This window comes from Salmo salar, chromosome ssa24 (genome assembly GCF_905237065.1).
Source record: "Salmo salar chromosome ssa24, Ssal_v3.1, whole genome shotgun sequence".
In the NCBI taxonomy this organism is placed as follows: Eukaryota; Metazoa; Chordata; class Actinopteri; order Salmoniformes; family Salmonidae; genus Salmo; species Salmo salar.
The window spans coordinates 43,892,875-43,919,906 of NC_059465.1; the positions used below are offsets into that span (position 1 = coordinate 43,892,875).

At 43.5% G+C, this 27,032-nt stretch overlaps 1 protein-coding gene and 1 long non-coding RNA gene across 8 annotated transcripts; both read left to right on the forward strand.

Annotated features, from left to right (window-relative positions):
- The first annotated feature begins 3,261 nt into the window (after positions 1-3,261).
- On the forward strand, positions 3,262-25,605 carry LOC106585942 (uncharacterized). 7 transcript variants are annotated; one of them, XR_006761760.1, is made up of 13 exons: positions 3,262-3,530; positions 3,661-3,748; positions 5,126-5,272; positions 5,482-5,583; positions 13,447-13,551; positions 14,208-14,309; positions 21,882-21,986; positions 22,066-22,113; positions 22,675-22,776; positions 24,199-24,303; positions 24,383-24,430; positions 25,018-25,252; positions 25,476-25,605. It is a non-coding gene; the product is annotated as an uncharacterized lncRNA (long non-coding RNA). The 7 variants fall into 7 exon arrangements; XR_006761758.1 differs by having other exon boundaries at positions 25,109-25,252; XR_006761759.1 differs by having other exon boundaries at positions 25,018-25,605.
- Positions 25,571-26,660, forward strand: LOC123730389 (nucleotide-binding oligomerization domain-containing protein 1-like). Its single transcript, XM_045706831.1, has 2 exons — positions 25,571-26,374; positions 26,649-26,660. Exons 1-2 carry the CDS (start codon positions 25,571-25,573, stop codon positions 26,658-26,660), a joined length of 816 nt encoding a protein of 271 aa, XP_045562787.1.
- The last annotated feature ends 372 nt before the right edge of the window (positions 26,661-27,032 follow it).

Consider the following 27,032-nt stretch of genomic DNA (forward strand, 5'->3'; position numbering starts at 1 on the left):
CTAAAGTTTCTGAGGGTTTTAGGAGCCAAGCCAAATTTCTTCAGCCTCCTGAGGATGAAAAGGCGCTGTTGCACCTTCTTCACCACACTGTCTGTGTGGGTGGTCCATTTCAGTTTGTCAGTGATGTGTAGGCCGAGGAACTTGAAGCTTTTCACCTTCTCTACTGCGGTCCCACCGATGTGGATAGGGGGGTGCTCCCTCTGCTGTTTCCTGAAGTCCATGATCATCTCCTTTGTTTTGTTGACGTTGAGGGAGAGGTTATTTTCCTGGCACCACTCTGCCAGGGCTCTCACCTCCTCCCTGTAGGCCGTCTCGTCATTGTTGGTAATCAAGCCTACTACTGTTGTGTCGTCTGCAAACTTGATGATTGAGTTGGAGGCGTGCGTGGCCACGCAGTCATGGGTGAACAGGGAGTACAGGAGGGGGCTGAGAACGCACCCTTGTGGGGCTCCTATGTTGAGGATCACCGCAGTGGAGGTGTTATTGCCTACCTTCACCACTTGGGGTCAGCCCATCAGGAAGTCCAGGACATAGTTGCACAGGAAAGGGGTTCAGGCCCAGGGCTCTGAGCTTAGTGATGAGCTTTGAGGGTACTATGGTATTGAAGGCTGAGCCTTAGTCAATGAACAGCATTCTTACATAGGTATTTATTTTGTCCAGATGAGATAGGGCAGTGTACAGTGCAATTGTGATTGCGTCGTCTGTGTATCTATTGGGGCGGTATACAAATTGAAGTGGGTCTAGGGTGTCAGGTAAGGTGGAGGTGATATGATTCTTAACTAGCCTATCAAAGCACTTCATGATGACAGAAGTGAGTGCTAAGGGAAGATAGTAATTTAGTTCAGTTACCATTGCTTTCTTGGGTAGAGGAACAATGGTGGACATCTTGAAGCAAATGGGGACAACAGACTGAAATAGGGAGAGATTGAATATGTCCGTTAACACTCCAGCCAGCTGGTCTACACATGGTCGGCAGCCTTGCGAGGGTTAACACGCTTAAAGCTTCAGGACTACATTTTAGAAATGCTTAGGCCCCTGCCGCTCACGAGGACTGTGTGCTTTCGTTCTCCGTGGCCAATGTAAGTTAGTAATTTAAAAATAATTGTTTCTGACCAGTCCCTCAGATGACTAACTAACACTAATTTAGCCCCGTCTCAGGTACTAGTTTTAATGTGTTTTAATGTAAGTAAAACTACACTTAAAGGAGGAATGACCATAGCCTGCTGTCCAATAAAATGTATAGAAAAACACACTGCTCTGTGGTGTTAAACATGTTCTCCAACACACTGCTCTGTGGTATTAAACATGTTCTCCAACACACTGCTCTGTGGTATTAAACATGTTCTCCAACACACTGCTCTGTGGTATTAAACATGTTCTCCAACACACTGCTCTGTGGTGTTAAACATGTTCTCCAACACACTGCTCTGTGGTATTAAACATGTTCTCCAACACTCTGCTCTGTGGTATTAAACATGTTCTCCAACACACTGCTCTGTGGTGTTAAACATGTTCTCCAACACACTGCTCTGTGGTATTAAACATGTTCTCCAACACACTGCTCTGTGGTATTAAACATGTTCTCCAACACACTGCTCTGTGGTGTTAAACATGTTCTCCAACACACTGCTCTGTGGTATTAAACATGTTCTCCAACACTCTGCTCTGTGGTATTAAACATGTTCTCCAACACTCTGCTCTGTGGTATTAAACATGTTCTCCAACACTCTGCTCTGTGGTATTAAACATGTTCTCCAACACTCTGCTCTGTGGTATTAAACATGTTCTCCAACACTCTGCTCTGTGGTATTAAACATGTTCTCCAACACACTGCTCTGTAGTATTAAACATGTTCTCCAACACACTGCTCTGTGGTATTAAACATGTTCTCCAACACACTGCTCTGTGGTATTAAACATGTTCTCCAACAGTCTGCTCTGTGGTATTAAACATGTTCTCCAACACACTGCTCTGTGGTATTAAACATGTTCTCCAACACACTGCTCTGTGGTATTAAACATGTTCTCCAACACACTGCTCTGTGGTATTAAACATGTTCTCCAACACACTGCTCTGTGGTATTAAACATGTTCTCCAACACTCTGCTCTGTGGTATTAAACATGTTCTCCAACACTCTGCTCTGTGGTATTAAACATGTTCTCCAACACTCTGCTCTGTGGTATTAAACATGTTCTCTAACACACTGCTCTGTGGTATTAAACATGTTCTCCAACGCACTGCTCTGTGGTATTAAACATGTTCTCCAACACACTGCTCTGTGACCTCAGATAAAGATCTGGTACGACACACTAACAGGTGTCTAACAGTTTGAGATATGGACCTGTAGTTGCTGGTTACTGGTTTATTGGTTAAAATCTTGAGTTGGGCACTTCAAATAAGTAAGGGTCTGAACTGGCAGGGTCTGGACTGGCAGGGTCTGAACTGGCAGGGTCTGGACTGGCAGGGTCTGGACTGGCAGGGTCTGAACTGGCAGGGTCTGGACTGGCAGGGTCTGGACTGGCAGGGTCTGAACTGGCAGGGTCTGGACTGGCAGGGTCTGAACTGGCAGGGTCTGGACTGGCAGGGTCTGAACTGGCAGGGTCTGGACTGGCAGGGTCTGAACTGGCAGGGTCTGGACTGGCAGGGTCTGGACTGGCAGGGTCTGAACTGGCAGGGTCTGAACTGGCAGGGTCTGAACTGCTTGATCTCAAGTAGAATCTTCTTACCGTTCCAAGTTCAAACATGTCAAAGAATGAGTTAGCTGAAAACAAGGTCAGAGTACAATGTTCTTGCAATGTGATATGATACCCGTACAATATCAACCAAATAGACCAATAAACCTGCAGGGCAATAAGACATATCATTCAAGACAGAAGGAAAGAGAGACAGGAATAGTTTGCGTGCATTTTGAGCTTGGATTGGATTGACTTTTCTTCTGGATTAAATCGTTTATTTGTAATATGATACTGTCACGTGTGCTGTCTTCAAATTCCCTGTCATAAAGGAGCCAAGGCGCAGCGTGCCGGTAATTCCACATCTTTATTTAAGGAAAACGAACCAAAACAAAACAATAAACAGGTCCGCAGCAAGCCACGTAACACACTGTGCCGTACACACACAGAAATAATAATAACCCACAAACACAAGTGGGGAACAGGCTGCCTAAGTATGGTTCCTAATCAGAGACAACGATAGACAGCTGCCTCTGTTTAGGAACCATACTCGACCCAACAAAGAAATACAAAAACAACATAGACATACAACACATAGAATGCCCACCCCATGTCACACCCTGACCTAACCAAACAGAGAAAAACGACTCTCACAGGTCAGGGCGTGACAGATACCCGTACAATATGAAACCAAATAGACCAATAAACCTGCAGGGCAGGTCATTCAAGACATACGAGACAGAAGGAAAGAGAGACAGGAATAGTCTGCGTGCATTTTGAGCTTGGTTTGGATTTACTTTTCTTCTGGATTAAATCGTTTATTCTGACTAAGAGGGATAACAATCTACAGTATAGAGGTAAGTATCAAACAACCAGTAATACTATACAATATACTGTAAAATACTTGTTAGCTGTACCATTATTTTACTGTATGCTTTATATCTATGATATGTTGCATATTAATTGTTCATATTTGTTATATGACAGGTAGGACCGTTGTAGAGGTCAAGATTCCAGGTGAAGTTGTTGGTTGAGAGAATGCCGAGAGTGTGCAAAGCTGCCATCAAGGCAAAAGGTGGCTACATTGAAGAATCTCAAACATAAAATATATTTGATTTGTTAAACACTTTTTTGGTTACTACATGATTCCATATGTGTTATTTCACAGTTTTGATGTCTTCACTATTATTGTAATAAATAGTAAAAATAAAGCAAAACCCTTGAATGAGTAGGTGTGTCCAAACTTTTGACTGGTACTGTATACCTATACCGTATATATATAAACTCACCTTTCAGCAGGACAGTAACCCAAAACACAAGGCCAAATATGCGCTGAAGTTGCTTACTAAGACAACATTGAATGTTCCTAAGTGGCTTCATTACAGTTTTGACTTAAATCAGCTTGAACATCTATGACAAGACTTGAAAATGGCTGTCTAGCAACGATCAATAACCAACTTGAGAGCTTGAAGAATTTAATTAAGAATAATGTGCAAATATTGTACAATCCAGGTGTGCAAAGCTCTTAGCGACTTACCCAGAAAGACTCACAGCTCTTAGAGACTTACCCAGGAAGACTCACAGCTCTTAGAGACTTACCCAGGAAGACTCACAGCTCGTAGAGACTTACCCAGAAGGACTCACAGCTCTTAGAGACTTACCCAGGAAGACTCACAGCTCTTAGAGACTTACCCAGGAAGACTCACAGCTCTTAGAGACTTACCCAGGAAGACTCACAGCTCTTAGAGACTTACCCAGGAAGACTCACAGCTCGTAGAGACTTACCCAAAAAGACTCACAGCTCTTAGAGACTTACCCAAAAAGACTCACAGCTCTTAGAGACTTACCCAGGAAGACTCACAGCTCTTAGAGACTTACCCAGGAAGACTCACAGCTCGTAGAGACTTACCCAGAAGGACTCACAGCTCTTAGAGACTTACCCAAAAAGACTCACAGCTCTTAGAGACTTACCCAAAAAGACTCACAGCTCTTAGAGACTTACCCAGAAGGACTCACAGCTCTTAGAGACTTACCCAAAAAGACTCACAGCTCTTAGAGACTTACCCAGGAAGACTCACAGCTCGTAGAGACTTACCCAGAAGGACTCACAGCTCTTAGAGACTTACCCAAAAAGACTCACAGCTCTTAGAGACTTACCCAGAATGACTCACAGCTGTTATCGCTACCAATGGTGATTCTAACATGTAATGATTCAGGGGGTTGAATGCCTTTCTAATCAACATACTGTATATTACAGCTTTATTTTCCATTTATAAAAAAAAAAGTTGAATTTTTATTCCACTTTGACAGTAGAGTATTTTGTGTAGATCATTGAAAAAAGATGACAATGAAATCCATTTTAAATCCCACATTGTTACAAGAAAATGTGGGAATAAATCAAAGGGGTGTGAATACTTTCTGAAGGCACATTAGGCCTTACATTTACTTACAGGTCAACTGATATGAACCAGAAGCCAGACATGGAGTCTTCCTCAATGAAGAAGTCATCCTGCAATTCTGAGGATCTTAAGGAGATATATTCCCTCAAAATGAGTCTGTCTGAAGATGATGCAGATATTCCAGAGAGGGAAACTGAAAGGTCAGAGAACACTGTGTTTGTCTCTTTCGTTATCATGTTTTTTGGATTCCAGACATTTGATTCAATTCATAGTTTAGATATTTTACGCCATGAAGGAAGTGTACAATGTTATCTTCCCACCACCTTTAAGAACCGAACAGGACGTTTTACAAAGTTGAAGTTATTAATTGATAAGAATGTTCTGTGTCCATGTTTTTCTCTCCCTCTAGCGGCAACCTTGAGAGACCTGCGTCTCCAGTATCCAGTGTGCTGTCAATGGAGAGTGATGTCTTCTCCAATCACGTCACTGATAAGGACATTCTTGATTCAAGGTGATACGTATATCCTGGTAGTTTCACTACATTTCAATCATATTACAAAGGGTTGAATCAGAGGCAGATAAGATAAGACTCAATATGTATTTGTGTTAGTAATTACATACATTTTGTTGTAGAATATCGTTCATTTGCATTTGAATGTGTCTTAGACTCGTACGATGATTGACAGTTTATATTCGCTGTCTACTTTCACTGTCTACTTAATATAAGAAAACAACATCTCATTCTGCAAATAAAAAGTGGATTTTTTTTTTTTAGATAGTAGGAAGTTCAGTCCTACTTCTTTGAACATCATGATTCAAGATCAGATTAACAAGCTAGTTTAGGCAGCTAGCAATTGAGCAGCTAGTTAGTGAGTGAGAGCCATTGTTAGCATGCTAACATCAGTATCCAGTGGAATCCAGATCGCTGATGCTAATGTAACAATTGCTTAACACTATGGGCTACTGTATGTTTAAACTTAAACTCAATTGGACCAGTTAGGTTCGCTACTTGAGCAGTAGGGAGAAATGAATACCGCACAACTGAATCATTTAGGAAAGGAATGCCGGCTTGACTTTTGTAAATGAAAATATATATGTTTTTAAAGAATCACATTCAATAAATATTGATATGTGAAATTTGTACAATGAGCTCAATATGAATTCAATACATAAACAGTACAATAAACGTAGATATCTCCCATATATCCTGCTTATAGTTTGCTAGGGTATCTCAGCTTTCAATGCTCAAAGTTCAATACAAATATAATAAACATGAATCCACAGAAAAACACAACCCAATTAAAAAAATACTGACTTATAAAGCACTATGAGATGGAATCAAAGGTGAGTGACTGTGCATATCAATAAACACTGTAAGGTGTGTAGATGTGCTATGTGCTTATGACAGTCCCAATGCAATGTTTGGTGCAAATTCAGTGTCCTCCAAGGGAAAGGAAAAATAAATATTTGCATGCAAATCTTCTTACGGATGTCCTGGGTTCAATGGTGGAACTGAATCCATACTCAAAAAAACAGACTTTTTTTTTTACAAACAGGATCACACAATATATATATGTACAATGAGTACCTTTCTATATTAACATTAATATAGTGCTTAGTTTTAATCTCTTACAGGAACAAGAAGATAAAACTTTGTCACGCTTGTCGTAAGGAGTGGACCAAAACGCAGCGGGAAAATGTATACTCATAGAAATAAACCAACTAGAAATAACATAGAAATACACTAACATAGAACATAACCCAAACAACCCCGAAACACCCTAAACAAACACCCCCTGCCACACCCTGACCAAACTACAATAACAAACAGCCCCTTTACAGGTCAGGATGTGACAGGACCCCCCCCCCAAAGGTGCAGACCCCTGATGCACCTTAAACAACAAAAAAAAAAACACAAACATAAACCCCAACACACAAATAATCCCCTAACTAAAGGGAGGGAAGGGAGGGTGGCCACCGTCACCGACGGTTCTAGTGCTACACCCCCCCTCCCCAACCTCCTACTATGGAGGTGGCTCAGGCTCCGGTCTTACTCCCCAACCTAACCTGTCCACCCCCGCTAACTGCTTATTATTATTTACCCCTCCTGAAGTCTCTGGGCTAAGGTGCATCGCTGAAGACCTCGGGCTGAAGCGCGTCGCTGGAGACCTCCGACTGGAGTGCGACTCTGGGAGCTCCGGACTGTGGGCCGTCTCTGCTGGCTCCGGACTGTGGGCCGTCTCTGCAGGCTCCGGACTGTGGGCCGTCTCTGCTGGCTCCGGACTGTGGGCCGTCTCTGCAGGCTCCGGACTGTGGGCCGTCTCTGCAGGCTCCGGACTGTGGGCCGTCTCTGCTGGCTCCGGACTGTGGGCCGTCTCTGCTGGCTCCGGACTGTGGGCCGTCTCTGCTGGCTCCGGACTGTGGGCCGTCTCTGCTGGCTCCGGACTGTGGGCCGTCTCTGCTGGCTCCGGACTGTGGGCCGTCTCTGCAGGCTCCGGACTGTGGGCCGTCTCTGCTGGCTCCGGACTTTTGGCCGTCTCTGCAGGCTCCGGAGTGGGCCGTCTCTGCTGGCTCCGGACTGTGGGCCGTCTCTGCTGGCTCAGGACTGTGGGCCGTCTCTGCAGGCTCCGGAGTGGGCCGTCTCTGCTGGCTCCAGACTGTGGGCCGTCTCTGCAGGCTCCGGACTGTGGGCCATCTCTAGACGGGGCACTGTCGCCGGAAGATCTGGACGGGGAACTGTCACCAGAAGCTCTGGACAGGGAACTGTCGCCGGAAGCTCTGGACGGGGAACTGTCGCCGGAAGCTCTGGACGGGGACTGCGCACTGAAGGCCTGATGCGTGGGGCTGGCTTTGGAGGCGCCAGACTAGGGACACGCACCACAGGGCTAGTGCGAGGAGCAGGAGCAGGACGAGCTGGACTGGGCTGACGTACTGGAGGCCTGGTGCGTGGGGCTGGCTTTGGAGGCGACAGACTGGAAACACGCACCCCAAGGCTAGTGCGAGGAGCGGGAACTGGATACACTGGGTCATGAGTGGGCACCGGCGGTCTGGAGCGCACCGCCTGCACAACCCGTCCTGGCTGGATGGTAACAGTAGCCCTGCACGAGCGGAGTGCTGGCACAGGGCGAACTGGGCTGTGCAGAGGCCTGATGGCTGCCGTGCGTAGAGCAGGCGTAGGGTAGCCTGGGCCTAGGAGGCGCACTGGTGGCAACGTGCTGTGCAGGCATACTCCTACCCGGCTGGATGCCCACTCTAGCACGACACTTGCGAGGAGCTGGGATAGCTCGCACCGGACTGTGCGTTCGCATGTGCGAGATCGTGCGCACTTCCGCATACACCGGTGCTCTCATGATCCGTTGCTCCCCATAATAAGCACGGGAAGTTGGCTCAGGTCTATTGCCTGACCTAGCCAATCTTCCCGTGTGGCCCCCCCAATGTTTTTTTATTGGGGCTGCCTCTCAGGTTTCCTTGCCAGTCGTGTTCCCACATAACGTTCCCGGTCCTTCTCCCGCTAGTATCTGCTCCCATGTCCATGATTCCTTATAGCTCTGCTGCTGCTCCTTCCTCCGTTGCTTGGTCCATTGGTGGTGGATAGTTCTGTCACGCTTGTCGTAAGGAGTGGACCAAAACGCAGCTGGAAAATGTATACTCATCTTCTTTTTTTATTTGAAGAGGGAAAAACAAAAATAAACACCTATACAAAACAAACGACTCCAAACAGTCCCGTCAGGTGCAACAAACACTAAACCAGGAAATAACTACCCACAAACCCCCATAGAACAAACACCCATACAAAATAGGACCTTCAATCAGAGGCAACGAGAAGCAGCTGCCTCCAATTGAAGGTCAACCCAATAAACACCACATAGAAATAGACCAACTAGAAATAACATGGAAATACACTAACATAGAACATAACCCAAACAACCCCGAAACACCCTAAACAAACACCCCCTGCCACGCCCTGACCAAACTACAATAACAAACAGCCCCTTTACTGGTCAGGACGTGACAAACTTAGTCAAAATGCTTGAAACTTTAACTACAGCACCAGGCTCACGTGTACTAAACAATAAACTAGACTGGACAATACTGACGACTTTAAACCAGCTACAGCACCATGCTCACATGAACTAAACAATAAACTAGACTGGACAATACGGAGGACTTTAAACTTTAACTACAGCAAAAGGCACACATGAACTAAACAATAAACTAGACTGGACAAATGGAAAGTACTAGTGGTCACACCTATAAACAATTTCTTACAAAGTCATCTAAAATATAACTGTGTACCAAAACGGATTTTATAGAAGTATGAAAACTAAAATAGTTTGTAATAGCTGTCAACTTTTAAACACATCACAATATAATATAATATGATTGGTTAGTGGAATCTCACCAGTAACGATAAGAATTCAAATCAAATCAAATCAAATGTATTTATATAGCCCTTCGTACATCAGCTGATATCTCAAAGTGCTGTACGGAAACCCAGCCTAAAACCCAAAACAGCAAGCAATGCATGTGAAAGAAGCACGGTGGCTAGGAAAAACTCCCTAGGAAAAACTCCCTAGAAAGGCCAAAAACCTAGGAAGAAACCTAGAGAGGAACCAGGCTATGAGGGGTGGCCAGTCCTCTTCTGGCTGTGCCGGGTGGATATTATAACAGAACATGGTCAAGATGTTAAAATGTTCATAAATGACCAGCATGGTCAAATAATAATAATCATAGTAGTTGTCGAGGGTGCAACAAGCACGTCCGGTGAACAGGTCAGGGTTCCATAGCCGCAGGCAGAACAGTTGAAACTGGAGCAGCAGCACGGCCAGGTGGACTGGGGACAGCAAGGAGTCATCATGCCAGATAGTCCTGAGGCATGGTCCTAGGGCTCAGGTCCTCCGAGAGAAAGAAAGAAAGAGAGAAAGAGAGAATTAGAGAGAGCATATTTAAATTCACACAGGACACCGAATAAGACAAGAGAAATACTCCAGATGTAACAGACTGACCCTAGCCCCCGACACATAAACTACTGCAGCATAAATACTGGAGGCTGAGACAGGAGGGATCAGGAGACACTGTGGCCCCATCCGATGAAACCCCCGGACAGGGCCAAACAGGCAGGATATAACCCCACCCACTTTGCCAAAGCACAGCCCCCATACCACTAGAGGGATGTCTCCAACCACCAACTTACCGTCCTAAGACAAGGCCGAGTATAGCCCACAAAGATCTCCGCCACGGCACAACCCAAGGGGGGCGCCAACCCAGACAGGAAGACCACGTCAGTGACTCAGCCCACTCAAGTGACGCACCCCTCCCATGGACGGCATGGAAGAACACCAGTACGCCAGTGACTCAGCCCCTGTAATAGGGTTAGAGGCAGAGAATCCCAGTGGAGAGAGGGGAACCGGCAAGGCAGAGACAGCAAGGGCGGTTCGTTGCTCCAGCCTTTCCGTTCACCTTCACACTCCTGGGACAGACTATACTTAATCATAGGACCTACTGAAGAGATAAGTCTTCAGTAAAGACTTAAAGGTTGAGACTGAGTCTGCGTCTCTCACATGGGTAGGCAGACCATTCCATAAAAATGGAGATCTATAGGAGAAAGCCCTACCTCCAGACGTTTGCTTAGAAATTCTAGGGACAATTAGGAGGCCTGCGTCTTGTGACCGTAGCGTACGTGTAGGTATGTACGGCAGGACCAAATCGGAAAGATAGGTAGGAGTAAGCCCATGTAATGCTTTGTAGGTTAGCAGTAAAACCTTGAAATCAGCCCTTGCCTTAACAGGAAGCCAGTGTAGGGAGGCTAGCACTGGAGTAATATGATCACATTTTTTGGTTCTAGTCAGGATTCTAGCAGCCGTATTTAGCACTAACTGAAGTTTATTTAGTGCTTTATCCGGGTAGCTGGAAAGTAGAGCATTGCAGTAGTCCAGCCTAGAAGTAACAAAAGCATGGATTCATTTTTTGCGTCATTTTTGGACAGAAAGTTTCAGATTTTTGCAATGTTACGTAGATGGAAAAAAGCTGTCCTTGAAACAGTCTTGATATGTTCTTCAAAAGAGAGATCAGGGTCCAGAGTAATGCCGAGGTCCTTCACAGTTTTATTTGAGACGACTGTACAACCATCCATATTAATTGTCAGATTCAACAGAAGATCTCTTTGTTTCTTGGGACCTAGAACAAGCATCTCTGTTTTGTCCGAGTTTAAAAGTAGAAAGTTTACAGCCATCCACTTCTTTATGTCTGAAACACAGGCTTCTAGCGAGGGCAATTTTGGGGCTTCACCATGTTTCATTGAAATGTACAGCTGTGTGTCGTCCGCATAGCAGTGAAATTTAACATTATGTTTTCGAATGACATCCCCAAGAGGTAAAATATATAGTGAAAACAATAGTGGTCCTAAAACGGAACCTTGAGGAACACCGAAATTTACAATTGATTTGTCAGAGGACAAACCATTCACAGAGACAAACTGATATCTTTCCGACAGATAAGATCTAAACCAGGCCAGAACTTGTCCATGTAGACCAATTTGGGTTTCCAATCTCTCCAAAAGAATGTGGTGATCGATGGTATCAAAAGCGGCACTAAGATCTAGGAGCACGAGGACAGATGCAGAGCCTCGGTCTGACATCATTAAAAGGTCATTTACCACCTTCACAAGTGCAGTCTCAGTGCTATGATGGGGTCTAAAACCAGACTGAAGCGTTTCGTATACATTGTTTGTCTTCAGGAAGGCAGTGAGTTGCTGTGCAACAGCTTTTTCCAAAAAAATTGAGAGGAATGGAAGATTCGATATAGGCCGATAGTTTTTTATAATTTCTGGGTCAAGATTTGGCTTTTTCAAGAGAGGCTTTATTACTGCCACTTTTAGTGAGCTTGGTACACATCCGGTGGATAGAGAGCCGTTTATTATGTTCAACATAGGAGGGCCAAGCACAGGAAGTAGCTCTTTCAGTAGTTTAGTTGGAATAGGGTCCAGTATGCAGCTTGAGGGTTTGGAGGCCATGATTATTTTCATCATTGTGTCAAGAGATATAGTACTAAAACACTTTAGTATCTCCCTTGATCCTAGGTCCTGGCAGGGTTGTGCAGACTCAGGACAACGGTGCTTTGGAGGAATACCCAGATTTAAAGAGGAGTCCGTAATTTGCTTTCTAATGATCATGATCTTTTCCTCAAAGAAGTTCATAAATGTATTACTGCTGAAGTGAAAGCCATCCTCCATTTGCGAATGCTGCTTTTTAGTTAGCTTTGCGACAGTATCAAAAAGTAATTTCAGATTGTTCTTATTTTCCTCAATTAAGTTGGAAAAATAGGATGATCGAGCAGCAGTGAGGGCTCTTCGATACTGCACGGTACTGTCTTTCCAAGCTAGTCGGAAGACTTCCAGTTTGGTGTGGCGCCATTTCCGTTCCAATTTTCTGGAAGCTTGCTTCAGAGCTCGTGTATTTTCTGTATACCAGGGAGCTAGTTTCTTATGACAGATGTTTTGATTTTTGTCCTCTGACGTCCTTGGGTAGGCAGAGGGAGTCTGGAAGGGCATCAAGGAATCTTTGGGTTGTCTGAGAATTTATAGCACGACTTTTAATGCTCCTTGGTTGGGGTCTGAGCAGATTATTTGTTGCGATTGCAAACGCAATAAAATGGTGGTCCGATAATCCAGGATTATGAGGAAAAACATTAAGATCCACAACATTTATTCCATCGGACAAAACTAGGTCCAGAGTATGACTGTGGCAGTGAGTAGGTCCAGAGACATGTTGGACAAAACCCACTGAGTCGATGATGGCTCCGAAAGCCTTTTGGAGTGGGTCTGTGGACTTTTCCATGTGAATGTTAAAGTCACCAAAAATTAGAATATTATCTGCTATTACTACAAGATCCGATAGGAATTCCGGGAACTCAGTGAGGAACACTGCATATGGCCCAGGAGGCCTGTAAACAGTAGCTATAAAAAAGTGAGTGAGTAGGCTGCATAGATTTCATGACTAGAAGCTCAAAAGACGAAAACGTCATTGTTTTTTTTTTGTAAATTGAAATTTGCTATCGTAAATGTTAGCAACACCTCCGCCTTTGCCGGATGCACGGGGGGTATGGTCACTAGTGTAACCAGGGGGTGAGGCCTCATTTAACACAGTAAATTCATCAGGCTTAAGCCATGTTTCAGTCAGGCCAATCACATCAAGATTATGATCAGTTCATTGACTATAACTGCCTTGGAAGTGAGGGATCTAACATTAAGTAACCCAATTTTGAGATTACTATTCACCATTAGTTGACCTGCGTTACACTAAACATCCAAAGCACACTAAATAACCTAGTAGAAACTTACGTCCAACTTCTATTGTCTATGTGGTTTTTATTTCAGTACACAGCAGGAGAGACCAACATCACCAGACCGTCTGTCATTGAAAAGTGAAAGTTCAATGTTCCGACCAGAAAACTTCACAGGGCTGTTTCCTCATGATTCAAGGTTAGAAACATGCTTCTCTAGTTTGAATCACCAGATAATAATAACAGCTTGATGGGACTTGTGCCTCTGTCTTACACAGCCTCCTGCAGTCAGAAGACAATCAATTTGAGAAGACACACAAATTTCCAATCCAGGTTTGCACATACTTTTTAAGATCGAGCATCATAGTTATTGATTATTCTGGCTAAACTGTTTGATTGGACATTTTTGTTCTGGCTGATACATTTTCACAAAACTTGGGGTGGCATGTAGCCTAGTGGTTAGAGTGTTGGACTAGTAACCAAAAGGTTGCAAGATTGAATCCCTGAACTGACAAGGTCAATATCTGTCGTTCTGCCCCTGAACAAGGCAGTTAACCCACTGTACTCTAGGCTGTCATTGAAAGTAAATTTGTTCTTAACTGACTTGCCTAGTTAAACGAAGGTTTTGATGTCTTCAATATTATTCTAATTAATATTAAAAATAAAGCAAAACCCTGGAATGAGTAGGTGTGTCCAAACTTTTGACTGGTACTGTGTATATACATATACACATTATATATATATATGGAATAGAGCTAAGCACAGGCAAAATCCAAGAGGAATATCTGGTTCAGTCTGTTATTAAGTTATTAATTGATAAGAATGTTCTGTGTCCATGTTTTTCTCTCCCTCTAGCGGCAACCTTGAGAGACCTGTGTCTCCAGTATCCAGTGTGCTGTCAATGGAGAGTGATGTCTTCTCCAATGACGTCACTGATAAGGACATTCTTGATTCAAGGTGATACGTATATCCTGGTAGTTTCACTACATTTCAATCATATTACAAACGGTTGAATCAGAGGCAGATAAGATAAGACTCAATATGTATTTGTGTTAGTAATTACATACATTTTGTTGTAGAATATCGTTCATTTGCATTTGAATGTGTCTTAGACTCGTACGATGATTGACAGTTTATATTCGCTGTCTACTTTCACCGTCTACTTAATATAAGAAAACAACATCTCATTCTGCAAATAAAAAGTGGATATTTTTTTTTTAGATAGTAGGAAGTTCAGTCCTACTTCTTTGAACATCATGATTCAAGATCAGATTAACAAGCTAGTTTAGGCAGCTAGCAATTGAGCAGCTAGTTAGTGAGTGAGAGCCATTGTTAGCATGCTAACATCAGTATCCAGTGGAATCCAGATCGCTGATGCTAATGTAACAATTGCTTAACACTATGGGCTACTGTATGTTTAAACTTAAACTCAATTGGACCAGTTAGGTTCGCTACTTGAGCAGTAGGGAGAAATGAATACCGCACAACTGAATCATTTAGGAAAGGAATGCCGGCTTGACTTTTGTAAATGAAAATATATATGTTTTTAAAGAATCACATTCAATAAATATTGATATGTGAAATTTGTACAATGAGCTCAATATGAATTCAATACATAAACAGTACAATAAACGTAGATATCTCCCATATATCCTGCTTATAGTTTGCTAGGGTATCTCAGCTTTCAATGCTCAAAGTTCAATACAAATATAATAAACATGAATCCACAGAAAAACACAACCCAATTAAAAAAAATACTGACTTATAAAGCACTATGAGATGGAATCAAAGGTGAGTGACTGTGCATATCAATAAACACTGTAAGGTGTGTAGATGTGCTATGTGCTTATGACAGTCCCAATGCAATGTTTGGTGCAAATTCAGTGTCCTCCAAGGGAAAGGAAAAATAAATATTTGCATGCAAATCTTCTTACGGATGTCCTGGGTTCAATGGTGGAACTGAATCCATACTCAAAAAAACAGACTTTTTTTTTTTACAAACAGGATCACACAATATATATATGTACAATGAGTACCTTTCTATATTAACATTAATATAGTGCTTAGTTTTAATCTCTTACAGGAACAAGAAGATAAAACTTTGTCACGCTTGTCGTAAGGAGTGGACCAAAACGCAGCGGGAAAATGTATACTCATAGAAATAAACCAACTAGAAATAACATAGAAATACACTAACATAGAACATAACCCAAACAACCCCGAAACACCCTAAACAAACACCCCCTGCCACACCCTGACCAAACTACAATAACAAACAGCCCCTTTACAGGTCAGGATGTGACAGGACCCCCCCCCCCCCAAAGGTGCAGACCCCTGATGCACCTTAAACAAAAAACAAAAAAAACACAAAGATAAACCCCAACACACAAATAATCCCCTAACTAAAGGGAGGGAAGCGAGGGTGGCCACCGTCACCGACGGTTCTAGTGCTACACCCCCCCTCCCCAACCTCCTACTATGGAGGTGGCTCAGGCTCCGGTCTTACTCCCCAACCTAACCTGTCCACCCCCGCTAACTGCTTATTATTATTTACCCCTCCTGAAGTCTCTGGGCTAAGGTGCATCGCTGAAGACCTCGGGCTGTAGCGCGTCGCTGGAGACCTCCGACTAGAGTGCGACTCTGGGAGCTCCGGACTGTGGGCCGTCTCTGCTGGCTCCGGACTGTGGGCCGTCTCTGCTGGCTCCGGACTGTGGGCCGTCTCTGCTGGCTCCGGACTGTGGGCCGTCTCTGCTGGCTCCGGACTGTGGGCCACCTCTGCAGGCTCCGGACTGTGGGCCATCTCTAGACGGGGCACTGTCGCCGGAAGCTCTGGACGGGGAACTGTCACCAGAAGCTCTGGACGGGGACTGCGCACTGAAGGCCTGATGCGTGGGGCTGGCTTTGGAGGCGCCAGACTAGGGACACGCACCACAGGGCTAGTGCGAGGAGCAGGAGCAGGACGAACTGGACTGGGCTGGGCTGACGTACTGGAGGCCTGGTGCGTGGGGCTGGTACTGGAGGTACCAGACTGGAGACACGCACCCCAAGGCTAGTGCGAGGAGCGGGAACAGGACGTACTGGACTGGGCTGACGCACTGGAGGCCTGGTGCGTGGTGCTGGCTTTGGAGGCGACAGACTGGAAACACGCACCTCAAGGCTAGTGCGAGGAGCGGGAACTGGATACACTGGGTCATGAGTGGGCACCGGCGGTCTGGAGCGCACCGCCTGCACAACCCGTCCTGGCTGGATGGTAATAGTAGCCCTGCACGAGCGGAGTGCTGGCACAGGGCGAACTGGGCTGTGCAGAGGCCTGATGGCTGCCGTGCGTAGAGCAGGCGTAGGGTAGCCTGGGCCTAGGAGGCGCACTGGTGGCAACATGTGCTGTGCAGGCATACTCCTACCCGGCTGGATGCCCACTCTAGCACGACACTTGCGAGGAGCTGGGATAGCTCGCACCGGACTGTGCGTTCGCATGTGCGAGATCGTGCGCACTTCCGCATACATCGGTGCTCTCATGATCCGTTGCTCCCCATAATAAGCACGGGAAGTTGGCTCAGGTCTATTGCCTGACCTAGCCAATCTTCCCGTGTGGCCCCCCAAATTTTTTTTATTGGGGCTGCCTCTCAGGTTTCCTTGCCAGTCGTGTTCCCACATAACGTTCCCGGTCCTTCTCCCGCTAGTATCTGCTCCCATGTCCATGATTCCTTATAGCTCTGCTGCTGCTCCTTCCTCCGTTGCTTGGTCCATTGGTGGTGGGTAGTTCTGTCACGCTTGTCGTAAGGAGTGGACCAAAACGCAGCTGGAAAATGTATACTCATCTTCTTTTTTTATTTGAAGAAGGAAAAACAAAAATAAACACCTAAACAAAACAAAGGACTCCAAACAGTCCCGTCAGGTGCAACAAACACTAAACCAGGAAATAACTACCCACAAACCCCCATAGAACAAACACCCATACAAAATAAGACCTTCAATCAGAGGCAACGAGAAGCAGCTGCCTCCAATTGAAGGTCAACCCAATAAACACCACATAGAAATAGACCAACTAGAAATAACATAGAAATACACTAACATAGAACATAACCCAAACAACCCCGAAACACCCTAAACAAACACCCCCTGCCACGCCCTGACCAAACTACAATAACAAACAGCCCCTTTACTGGTCAGGACGTGACAAACTTAGTCAAAATGCTTGAAACTTTAACTACAGCACCAGGCTCACGTGTACTAAACAATAAACTAGACTGGACAATACTGAGGACTTTAAACAAGCTACAGCACCATGCTCACATGAACTAAACAATAAACTAGACTGGACAATACTGAGGACTTTAAACTTTAACTACAGCAAAAGGCACACATGAACTAAACAATAAACTAGACTGGACAAATGGAAAGTACTAGTGGTCACACCTATAAACCATTTCTTACAAAGTCATCTAAAATATAACTGTGTACCAAAACGGATTTTATAGAAGTATGAAAACTAAAATAGTTTGTAATAGCTGTCAACTTTTAAACACATCACAATATAATATAATATGATTGGTTAGTGGAATCTCACCAGTAACGATAAGTATTCAAATCAAATCAAATTTATTTATATAGCCCTTCGTACATCAGCTGATATCTCAAAGTGCTGTACAGAAACCCAGCCTAAAACCCAAAACAGCAAGCAATGCATGTGAAAGAAGCACGGTGGCTAGGAAAAACTCCCTAGGAAAAACTCCCTAGAAAGGCCAAAAACCTAGGAAGAAACCTAGAGAGGAACCAGGCTATGAGGGGTGGCCAGTCCTCTTCTGGCTGTGCCGGGTGGATATTATAACAGAACATGGTCAAGATGTTAAAATGTTCATAAATGACCAGCATGGTCAAATAATAATAATCATAGTAGTTGTCGAGGGTGCAACAAGCACGTCCGGTGAACAGGTCAGGGTTCCATAGCCGCAGGCAGAACAGTTGAAACTGGAGCAGCAGCACGGCCAGGTGGACTGGGGACAGCAAGGAGTCATCATGCCAGATAGTCCTGAGGCATGGTCCTAGGGCTCAGGTCCTCCGAGAGAAAGAAAGAAAGAGAGAAAGAGAGAATTAGAGAGAGCATATTTAAATTCACACAGGACACCGAATAAGACAAGAGAAATACTCCAGATGTAACAGACTGACCCTAGCCCCCCGACACATAAACTACTGCAGCATAAATACTGGAGGCTGAGACAGGAGGGATCAGGAGACACTGTGGCCCCATCCGATGAAACCCCCGGACAGGGCCAAACAGGCAGGATATAACCCCACCCACTTTGCCAAAGCACAGCCCCCATACCACTAGAGGGATGTCTCCAACCACCAACTTACCGTCCTAAGACAAGGCCGAGTATAGCCCACAAAGATCTCCGCCACGGCACAACCCAAGGGGGGCGCCAACCCAGACAGGAAGACCACGTCAGTGACTCAGCCCACTCAAGTGACGCACCCCTCCCATGGACGGCATGGAAGAACACCAGTACGCCAGTGACTCAGCCCCTGTAATAGGGTTAGAGGCAGAGAATCCCAGTGGAGAGAGGGGAACCGGCAAGGCAGAGACAGCAAGGGCGGTTCGTTGCTCCAGCCTTTCCGTTCACCTTCACACTCCTGGGACAGACTATACTTAATCATAGGACCTACTGAAGAGATAAGTCTTCAGTAAAGACTTAAAGGTTGAGACTGAGTCTGCGTCTCTCACATGGGTAGGCAGACCATTCCATAAAAATGGAGATCTATAGGAGAAAGCCCTACCTCCAGACGTTTGCTTAGAAATTCTAGGGACAATTAGGAGGCCTGCGTCTTGTGACCGTAGCGTACGTGTAGGTATGTACGGCAGGACCAAATCGGAAAGATAGGTAGGAGCAAGCCCATGTAATGCTTTGTAGGTTAGCAGTAAAACCTTGAAATCAGCCCTTAACAGGAAGCCAGTGTAGGGAGGCTAGCACTGGAGTAATATGATCACATTTTTTGGTTCTAGTCAGGATTCTAGCAGCCGTATTTAGCACTAACTGAAGTTTATTTAGTGCTTTATCCGGGTAGCCGGAAAGTAGAGCATTGCAGTAGTCCAGCCTAGAAGTAACAAAAGCATGGATTCATTTTTTGCGTCATTTTTGGACAGAAAGTTTCTGATTTTTGCAATGTTACGTAGATGGAAAAAAGCTGTCCTTGAAACAGTCTTGATATGTTCTTCAAAAGAGAGATCAGGGTCCAGAGTAACGCCGAGGTCCTTCACAGTTTTATTTGAGACGACTGTACAACCATCCATATTAATTGTCAGATTCAACAGAAGATCTCTTTGTTTCTTGGGACCTAGAACAAGCATCTCTGTTTTGTCCGAGTTTAAAAGTAGAAAGTTTACAGCCATCCACTTCTTTATGTCTGAAACACAGGCTTCTAGCGAGGGCAATTTTGGGGCTTCACCATGTTTCATTGAAATGTACAGCTGTGTGTCGTCCTCATAGCAGTGAAATTTAACATTATGTTTTCGAATGACATCCCCAAGAGGTAAAATATATAGTGAAAACAATAGTGGTCCTAAAACGGAACCTTGAGGAACACCGAAATTTACAATTGATTTGTCAGAGGACAAACCATTCACAGAGACAAACTGATATCTTTCCGACAGATAAGATCTAAACCAGGCCAGAACTTGTCCATGTAGACCAATTTGGGTTTCCAATCTCTCCAAAAGAATGTGGTGATCGATGGTATCAAAAGCGGCACTAAGATCTAGGAGCACGAGGACAGATGCAGAGCCTCGGTCTGACATCATTAAAAGGTCATTTACCACCTTCACAAGTGCAGTCTCAGTGCTATGATGGGGTCTAAAACCAGACTGAAGCGTTTCGTATACATTGTTTGTCTTCAGGAAGGCAGTGAGTTGCTGTGCAACAGCTTTTTCAAAAAAATTTGAGAGGAATGGAAGATTCGATATAGGCCGATAGTTTTTTATAATTTCTGGGTCAAGATTTGGCTTTTTCAAGAGAGGCTTTATTACTGCCACTTTTAGTGAGCTTGGTACACATCCGGTGGATAGAGAGCCGTTTATTATGTTCAACATAGGAGGGCCAAGCACAGGAAGTAGCTCTTTCAGTAGTTTAGTTGGAATAGGGTCCAGTATGGAGCTTGAGGGTTTGGAGGCCATGATTATTTTCATCATTGTGTCAAGAGATATAGTACTAAAACACTTTAGTATCTCCCTTGATCCTAGGTCCTGGCAGGGTTGTGCAGACTCAGGACAACGGAGCTTTGGAGGAATACCCAGATTTAAAGAGGAGTCTGTAATTTGCTTTCTAATGATCATGATCTTTTCCTCAAAGAAGTTCATAAATGTATTACTGCTGAAGTGAAAGCCATCCTCCATTTGCGAATGCTGCTTTTTAGTTAGCTTTGCGACAGTATCAAAAAGACATTTCAGATTGTTCTTATTTTCCTCAATTAAGTTGGAAAAATAGGATGATCGAGCAGCAGTGAGGGCTCTTCGATACTGCACGGTACTGTCTTTCCAAGCTAGTCGGAAGACTTCCAGTTTGGTGTGGCGCCATTTCCGTTCCAATTTTCTGGAAGCTTGCTTCAGAGCTCGTGTATTTTCTGTATACCAGGGAGCTAGTTTCTTATGACAGATGTTTTGATTTTTGTCCTCTGACGTCCTTGGGTAGGCAGAGGGAGTCTGGAAGGGCATCAAGCAATCTTTGGGTTGTCTGAGAATTTATAGCACGACTTTTAATGCTCCTTGGTTGGGGTCTGAGCAGATTATTTGTTGCGATTGCAAACGCAATAAAATGGTGGTCCGATAATCCAGGATTATGAGGAAAAACATTAAGATCCACAACATTTATTCCATGGGAAAAAACTAGGTCCAGAGTATGACTGTGGCAGTGAGTAGGTCCAGAGACATGTTGGACAAAACCCACTGAGTCGATGATGGCTCCGAAAGCCTTTTGGAGTGGGTCTGTGGACTTTTCCATGTGAATGTTAAAGTCACCAAAAATTAGAATATTATCTGCTATGACTACAAGATCCGATAGGAATTCCGGGAACTCAGTGAGGAACACTGCATATGGCCCAGGAGGCCTGTAAACAGTAGCTATAAAAAGTGAGTGAGTAGGCTGCATAGATTTCATGACTAGAAGCTCAAAAGACGAAAACGTCATTGTTTTTTTTTTGTAAATTGAAATTTGCTATCGTAAATGTTAGCAACACCTCCGCCTTTGCCGGATGCACGGGGGGTATGGTCACTAGTGTAACCAGGGGGTGAGGCCTCATTTAACACAGTAAATTCATCAGGCTTAAGCCATGTTTCAGTCAGGCCAATCACATCAAGATTATGATCAGTTCATTGACTATAACTGCCTTGGAAGTGAGGGATCTAACATTAAGTAACCCAATTTTGAGATTACTATTCACCATTAGTTGACCTGCGTTACACTAAACATCCAAAGCACACTAAATAACCTAGTAGAAACTTACGTCCAACTTCTATTGTCTATGTGGTTTTTATTTCAGTACACAGCAGGAGAGACCAACATCACCAGACCGTCTGTCATTGAAAAGTGAAAGTTCAATGTTCCGACCAGAAAACTTCACAGGGCTGTTTCCTCATGATTCAAGGTTAGAAACATGCTTCTCTAGTTTGAATCACCAGATAATAATAACAGCTTGATGGGACTTGTGCCTCTGTCTTACACAGCCTCCAGAAGACAATCAATTTGAGAAGACACACAAAATTCCAATCCAGGTTTGCACATACTTTTTAAGATCGAGCATCATAGTTATTGATTATTCTGGCTAAACTGTTTGATTGGACATTTTTGTTCTGGCTGATACATTTTCACAAAACTTGGGGTGGCATGTAGCCTAGTGGTTAGAGAATTGGACTAGTAACCAGCAGGTAGCCTAGTGGTTAGAGTGTTGGACTAGTAACCAAAAGGTTGCAAGATTGAATCCCTGAACTGACAAGGTGAAAATCTGTCGTTCTGCCCCTGAACAAGGCAGTTAACCCACTGTACTCTAGGCTGTCATTGAAAGTAAATTTGTTCTTAACTGACTTGCCTAGTTAAACGAAGGTTTTGATGTCTTCAATATTATTCTAATTAATATTAAAAATAAAGCAAAACCCTGGAATGAGTAGGTGTGTCCAAACTTTTGACTGGTACTGTGTATATACATATACACATTATATATATATATGGAATAGAGCTAAGCACAGGCAAAATCCAAGAGGAATATCTGGTTCAGTCTGTTATGAAGTTATTAATTGATAAGAATGTTCTGTGTCCATGTTTTTCTCTCCCTCTAGCGGCAACCTTGAGAGACCTGCGTCTCCAGTATCCAGTGTGCTGTCAATGGAGAGTGATGTCTTCTCCAATGACGTCACTGATAAGGACATTCTTGATTCAAGGTGATACGTATATCCTGGTAGTTTCACTACATTTCAATCATATTACAAAGGGTTGAATCAGAGGCAGATAAGATAAGACTCAATATGTATTTGTGTTAGTAATTACATACATTTTGTTGTAGAATATCGTTCATTTGCATTTGAATGTGTCTTAGACTCGTACGATGATTGACAGTTTATATTCGCTGTCTACTTTCACTGTCTACTTAATATAAGAAAACAACATCTCATTCTGCAAATAAAAAGTGGATTTTTTTTTTTTAGATAGTAGGAAGTTCAGTCCTACTTCTTTGAACATCATGATTCAAGATCAGATTAACAAGCTAGTTTAAGCAGCTAGCAATTGAGCAGCTAGTAAGTGAGTGAGAGCCATTATTAGCATGCTAACATCAGTATCCAGATCGCTGATGCTAATGTAACAATTGCTTAACACTATGGGCTACTGTGTGTTTAAACTTAAACTCAATTGGACCAGTTAGGTTCGCTACTTGAGCAGTAGGGAGAAATGACGACCGTAACAACTGAATAATTTAGGAAAAGAATCCCGGCTTGACTTTTGTAAATGAAAATATATATATTTTTAAAGAATCACATTCAGTAAATATTGATATGTGAAATTTGTACAATGAGGTCTTTTTTTATTTGTAGAAGGAAAAACTAAATAAACACGTATACAACACAAACGACTCCAAACAGTCCCGTCAGGTGGAACAAACACTAAACCAGGAAATAACTACCCACAAACCCCCATAGAACAAACACCCCTATAAATAGAACCTTCAATCAGAGGCAACGAGAAGCAGCTGCCTCCAATTGAAGGTCAACCCAATAAACACCACATAGAAATAGACCAACTAGAAATAACATAGAAATACACTAACATAGAACATAACCCAAACAACCCCGAAACACCCTAAACACACATCCCCTGCCACGCCCTGACCAAACTACAATAACAAACAGCCCCTTTACTGGTCAGGACGTGACAAACTTAGTCAAAATGCTTTACACTTTATCTACAGCACCAGGCTCACGTGTACTAAACAATAAACTAGACTGGACAATACTGAGGACTTTACACTTTAACTACAGCACCAGGCTCACGTGAACTAAACAATAAACTAGACTGGTCAAATGGAAAGTACTAGTGGTCACACCTATAAACCATTTATTTTAAATTAATCTAAAACATAACTGTGTACCAAGACGGATTTTATAGAACTATGAAAACTAAAATAGTTTGTAATAGCTGTCAACCTTTAAACACATCACAATATAATATGATTGGTTAGTGGAATCTCACTAGTAACGATAAGTATTCACCATTAGTTGACCTGCGTTACACTAAACATCCAAAGCACACTAAATAACCTAGTAGAAACTTACGTCCAACTTCTATTGTCTATGTGTTTTTTATTTCAGTACACAGCAGGAGAGACCAACATCACCAGACCGTCTGTCATTGAAAAGTGAAAGTTCAATGTTCCGACCAGAAAACTTCACAGGGCTGTTTCCTCATGATTCAAGGTTAGAAACATGCTTCTCTAGTTTGAATCACCAGATAATAATAACAGCTTGATGGGACTTGTGCCTCTGTCTTACACAGCCTCCAGAAGACAATCAATTTGAGAAGACACACAAAATTCCAATCCAGGTTTGCACATACTTTTTAAGATCGAGCATCATAGTTATTGATTATTCTGGCTAAACTGTTTGATTGGACATTTTTGTTCTGGCTGATACATTTTCACAAAACTTGGGGTGGCATGTAGCCTAGTGGTTAGAGAATTGGACTAGTAACCAGCAGGTAGCCTAGTGGTTAGAGTGTTGGACTAGTAACCGTAAAGGTTGCAAGATTGAATCCCTGAACTGACAAGGTCAATATCTGTCGTTCTGCCCCTGAACAAGGCAGTTAACCCACTGTACTCTAGGCTGTCATTGTAAATAACAACTTGCTCTTAACTGACTTGCCTAGTTAAATAAAGATTTAAAAAAAAAAAATAGCATATACATTTATCAGATGCTCTTATCCAGAGTGACTTCCAGTTAGTGCATTTATCTTAAGATAGCTAGGTGGCACAGTCATAGTAAGTACATTTTCCCTCATTAAAGTAGCTATCAGCAAAGTCAGAGCTAGTAAAGGGGGGGGAAAAAAAGTAAAGTGCGAGTGTTAGTTCACCAAAAAATTATTTTTGGGGGTGGGTTCCTATTAAACATGCCATGTGTCTTCTCTCATACCAGGCACTCAAAAGCCCGTTAGAGAAGTTGACAGAGGATGAGTGGGAGCAGTTCATGACCCATCTGAACAAGAAATACCCTTCAATCTTCACAGGCGATCTGTACAATCAGAGTGCCCTTGAAGTTGTCAAAAACATACTTGTGAGCCTCAAAGAGGGGGCTTTCAGGGCCACTGTGAACATCCTGAAGAACATGGATCAGAATGAACTTGCTGATTCACTGCAGAGAGACGAGGGAGGTATGAATTCTGTCTTTTTGGTTTGATTCAATTACGAGGTCATTTCACTTACTTGATTATACCTTGCACTCATATTCTTTAATATTGGTGCCATATTTAGCCAATAAATAGTGGTAAATAGTATTTATTTACTTCATTAAAAATATAGAGTATGTTGTTACCAGTCCACATGTTACAGAGTGCTATATTTGTTTAATATACGAAAATACATTTTGTCTTCCAGTCTGTCAGTTCTGTGAGAAGCTACAGCACCAACTAAAACAACAAACATATTTCCTCCCCACTATCACTCAGGGAGAGAAAGTTCAACTGCAATATATGTACACAGACACCTTAATGGAACTGCTTAGTGACAAGAACGAGAGACTAGGATACCTAGAAGGTGTGGATCAACTACTAAGTCAAAAAGGAGTTTTTAATGATAAAGCACAGGTCACTTTCATCACGGGCGATGCTGGGACTGGCAAATCTATATTGCTTCAACAGTCACAGAGTCTCTGGTCCAAAGGTGAACTGGACACAGGGGCGAGGTTCCTCTTCGCGTTCTCCTGCAGACAGTTCAGTGCATTCCAAGAGTCGGATAAGATTTCTCTTTGGGATCTCATCTTCAAGCATAACTACACATGCCCAGATGGAGATATGAGAAACAACGTTGTTGAATGCATCCTTAAGAACCCAGAGATGGCGATCTTTACATTTGACGGATATGATGAGATCAACAGTAATTTTGATCAGGGAACCGACTATGAGATCTCCTCAACTGAGGAGACAGCACATCCATTAGTGTTGCTGAAGAGCCTACTCAGCGGGAAGTTACTCAATGGGTCGCAGAAGGTTGTGACAGCTCGAACTGGCACAGAATTCCTGAGTATGTTGGTTCGAAAGAGGGTAATTCTAAAAGGCTTCTCAATTGATCAGTTGCAGAAGTACACTGACAAATATTCCCACGGAAATGAGGATCAGAAGCTGGTTAGTGTCCAAATAAACTCTAACCACCTCCTCCAAAGCCTCTGCCTAATTCCTCTGTTCTGCTGGATTGTCTTTGAGAGTTGCAGTCAATCGGTGGAGATCTTGAAAACTTTGGATCATGGTGTGACCCTAACCAGTATCTTCATGGTCCTGGTCAGGGCTTTCTTTAGCCGCTCAAATCTCAACATATACACAGAGGCTGGCAGTTGGAAGCTTAGAGCTTTTGCGAAGTTGGCCCATCTCGGGATGGAGAAAGAAAAGTTTGTGCTCAACTATGATCATTTATACTCTTGTGGTATTGGAGAAAAGGACTTAAAGGTGGGGATCTTAATACCAGCAAGCTATTATGATAATGGCAAAACTGCAACATTTCAGTTCATGCATCTCACTCTCCAGTCTTTCCTCACTGCTCTCCATCTTGTGCTAGAAGAACAGATGAGTACAAGAGGCATTGTGCAATTCTTTCCACAGTTGCAGAGTCAGCACTTTCTTCATTTGCCATGGAGAGGGGGATCAAAATCTCAGACTAAGAGCAGTTCTCAGACCAACGAGCATCATCATTACACCAATCTCTTCTTGTGCGGTCTGCTTTCCAAACAAAACAATGACCTGCAAGAGCCCTTAATGTCTCAACCTTTGTTGAGAAAGAAACAAGAGCTTCTCATTTCTTTCCTCTCAGATAATGTGAAGTTGAATTTCAGAAATTTACCCCTGGACAAAATCGATGACGGGATTGCAGTGCGACTGACACACGACATGCTACGGATGCTAAGGTACATCTTTGAAACAAGGAGTGACAAGCTGGCCAAGT

Coding starts and splice junctions, on each gene's coding strand:
- LOC123730389 (XM_045706831.1), top strand. CDS start 25,571: ATGTACACAGACACCTTAATGGAACTGCTTAGTGACAAGAACGAGAGA.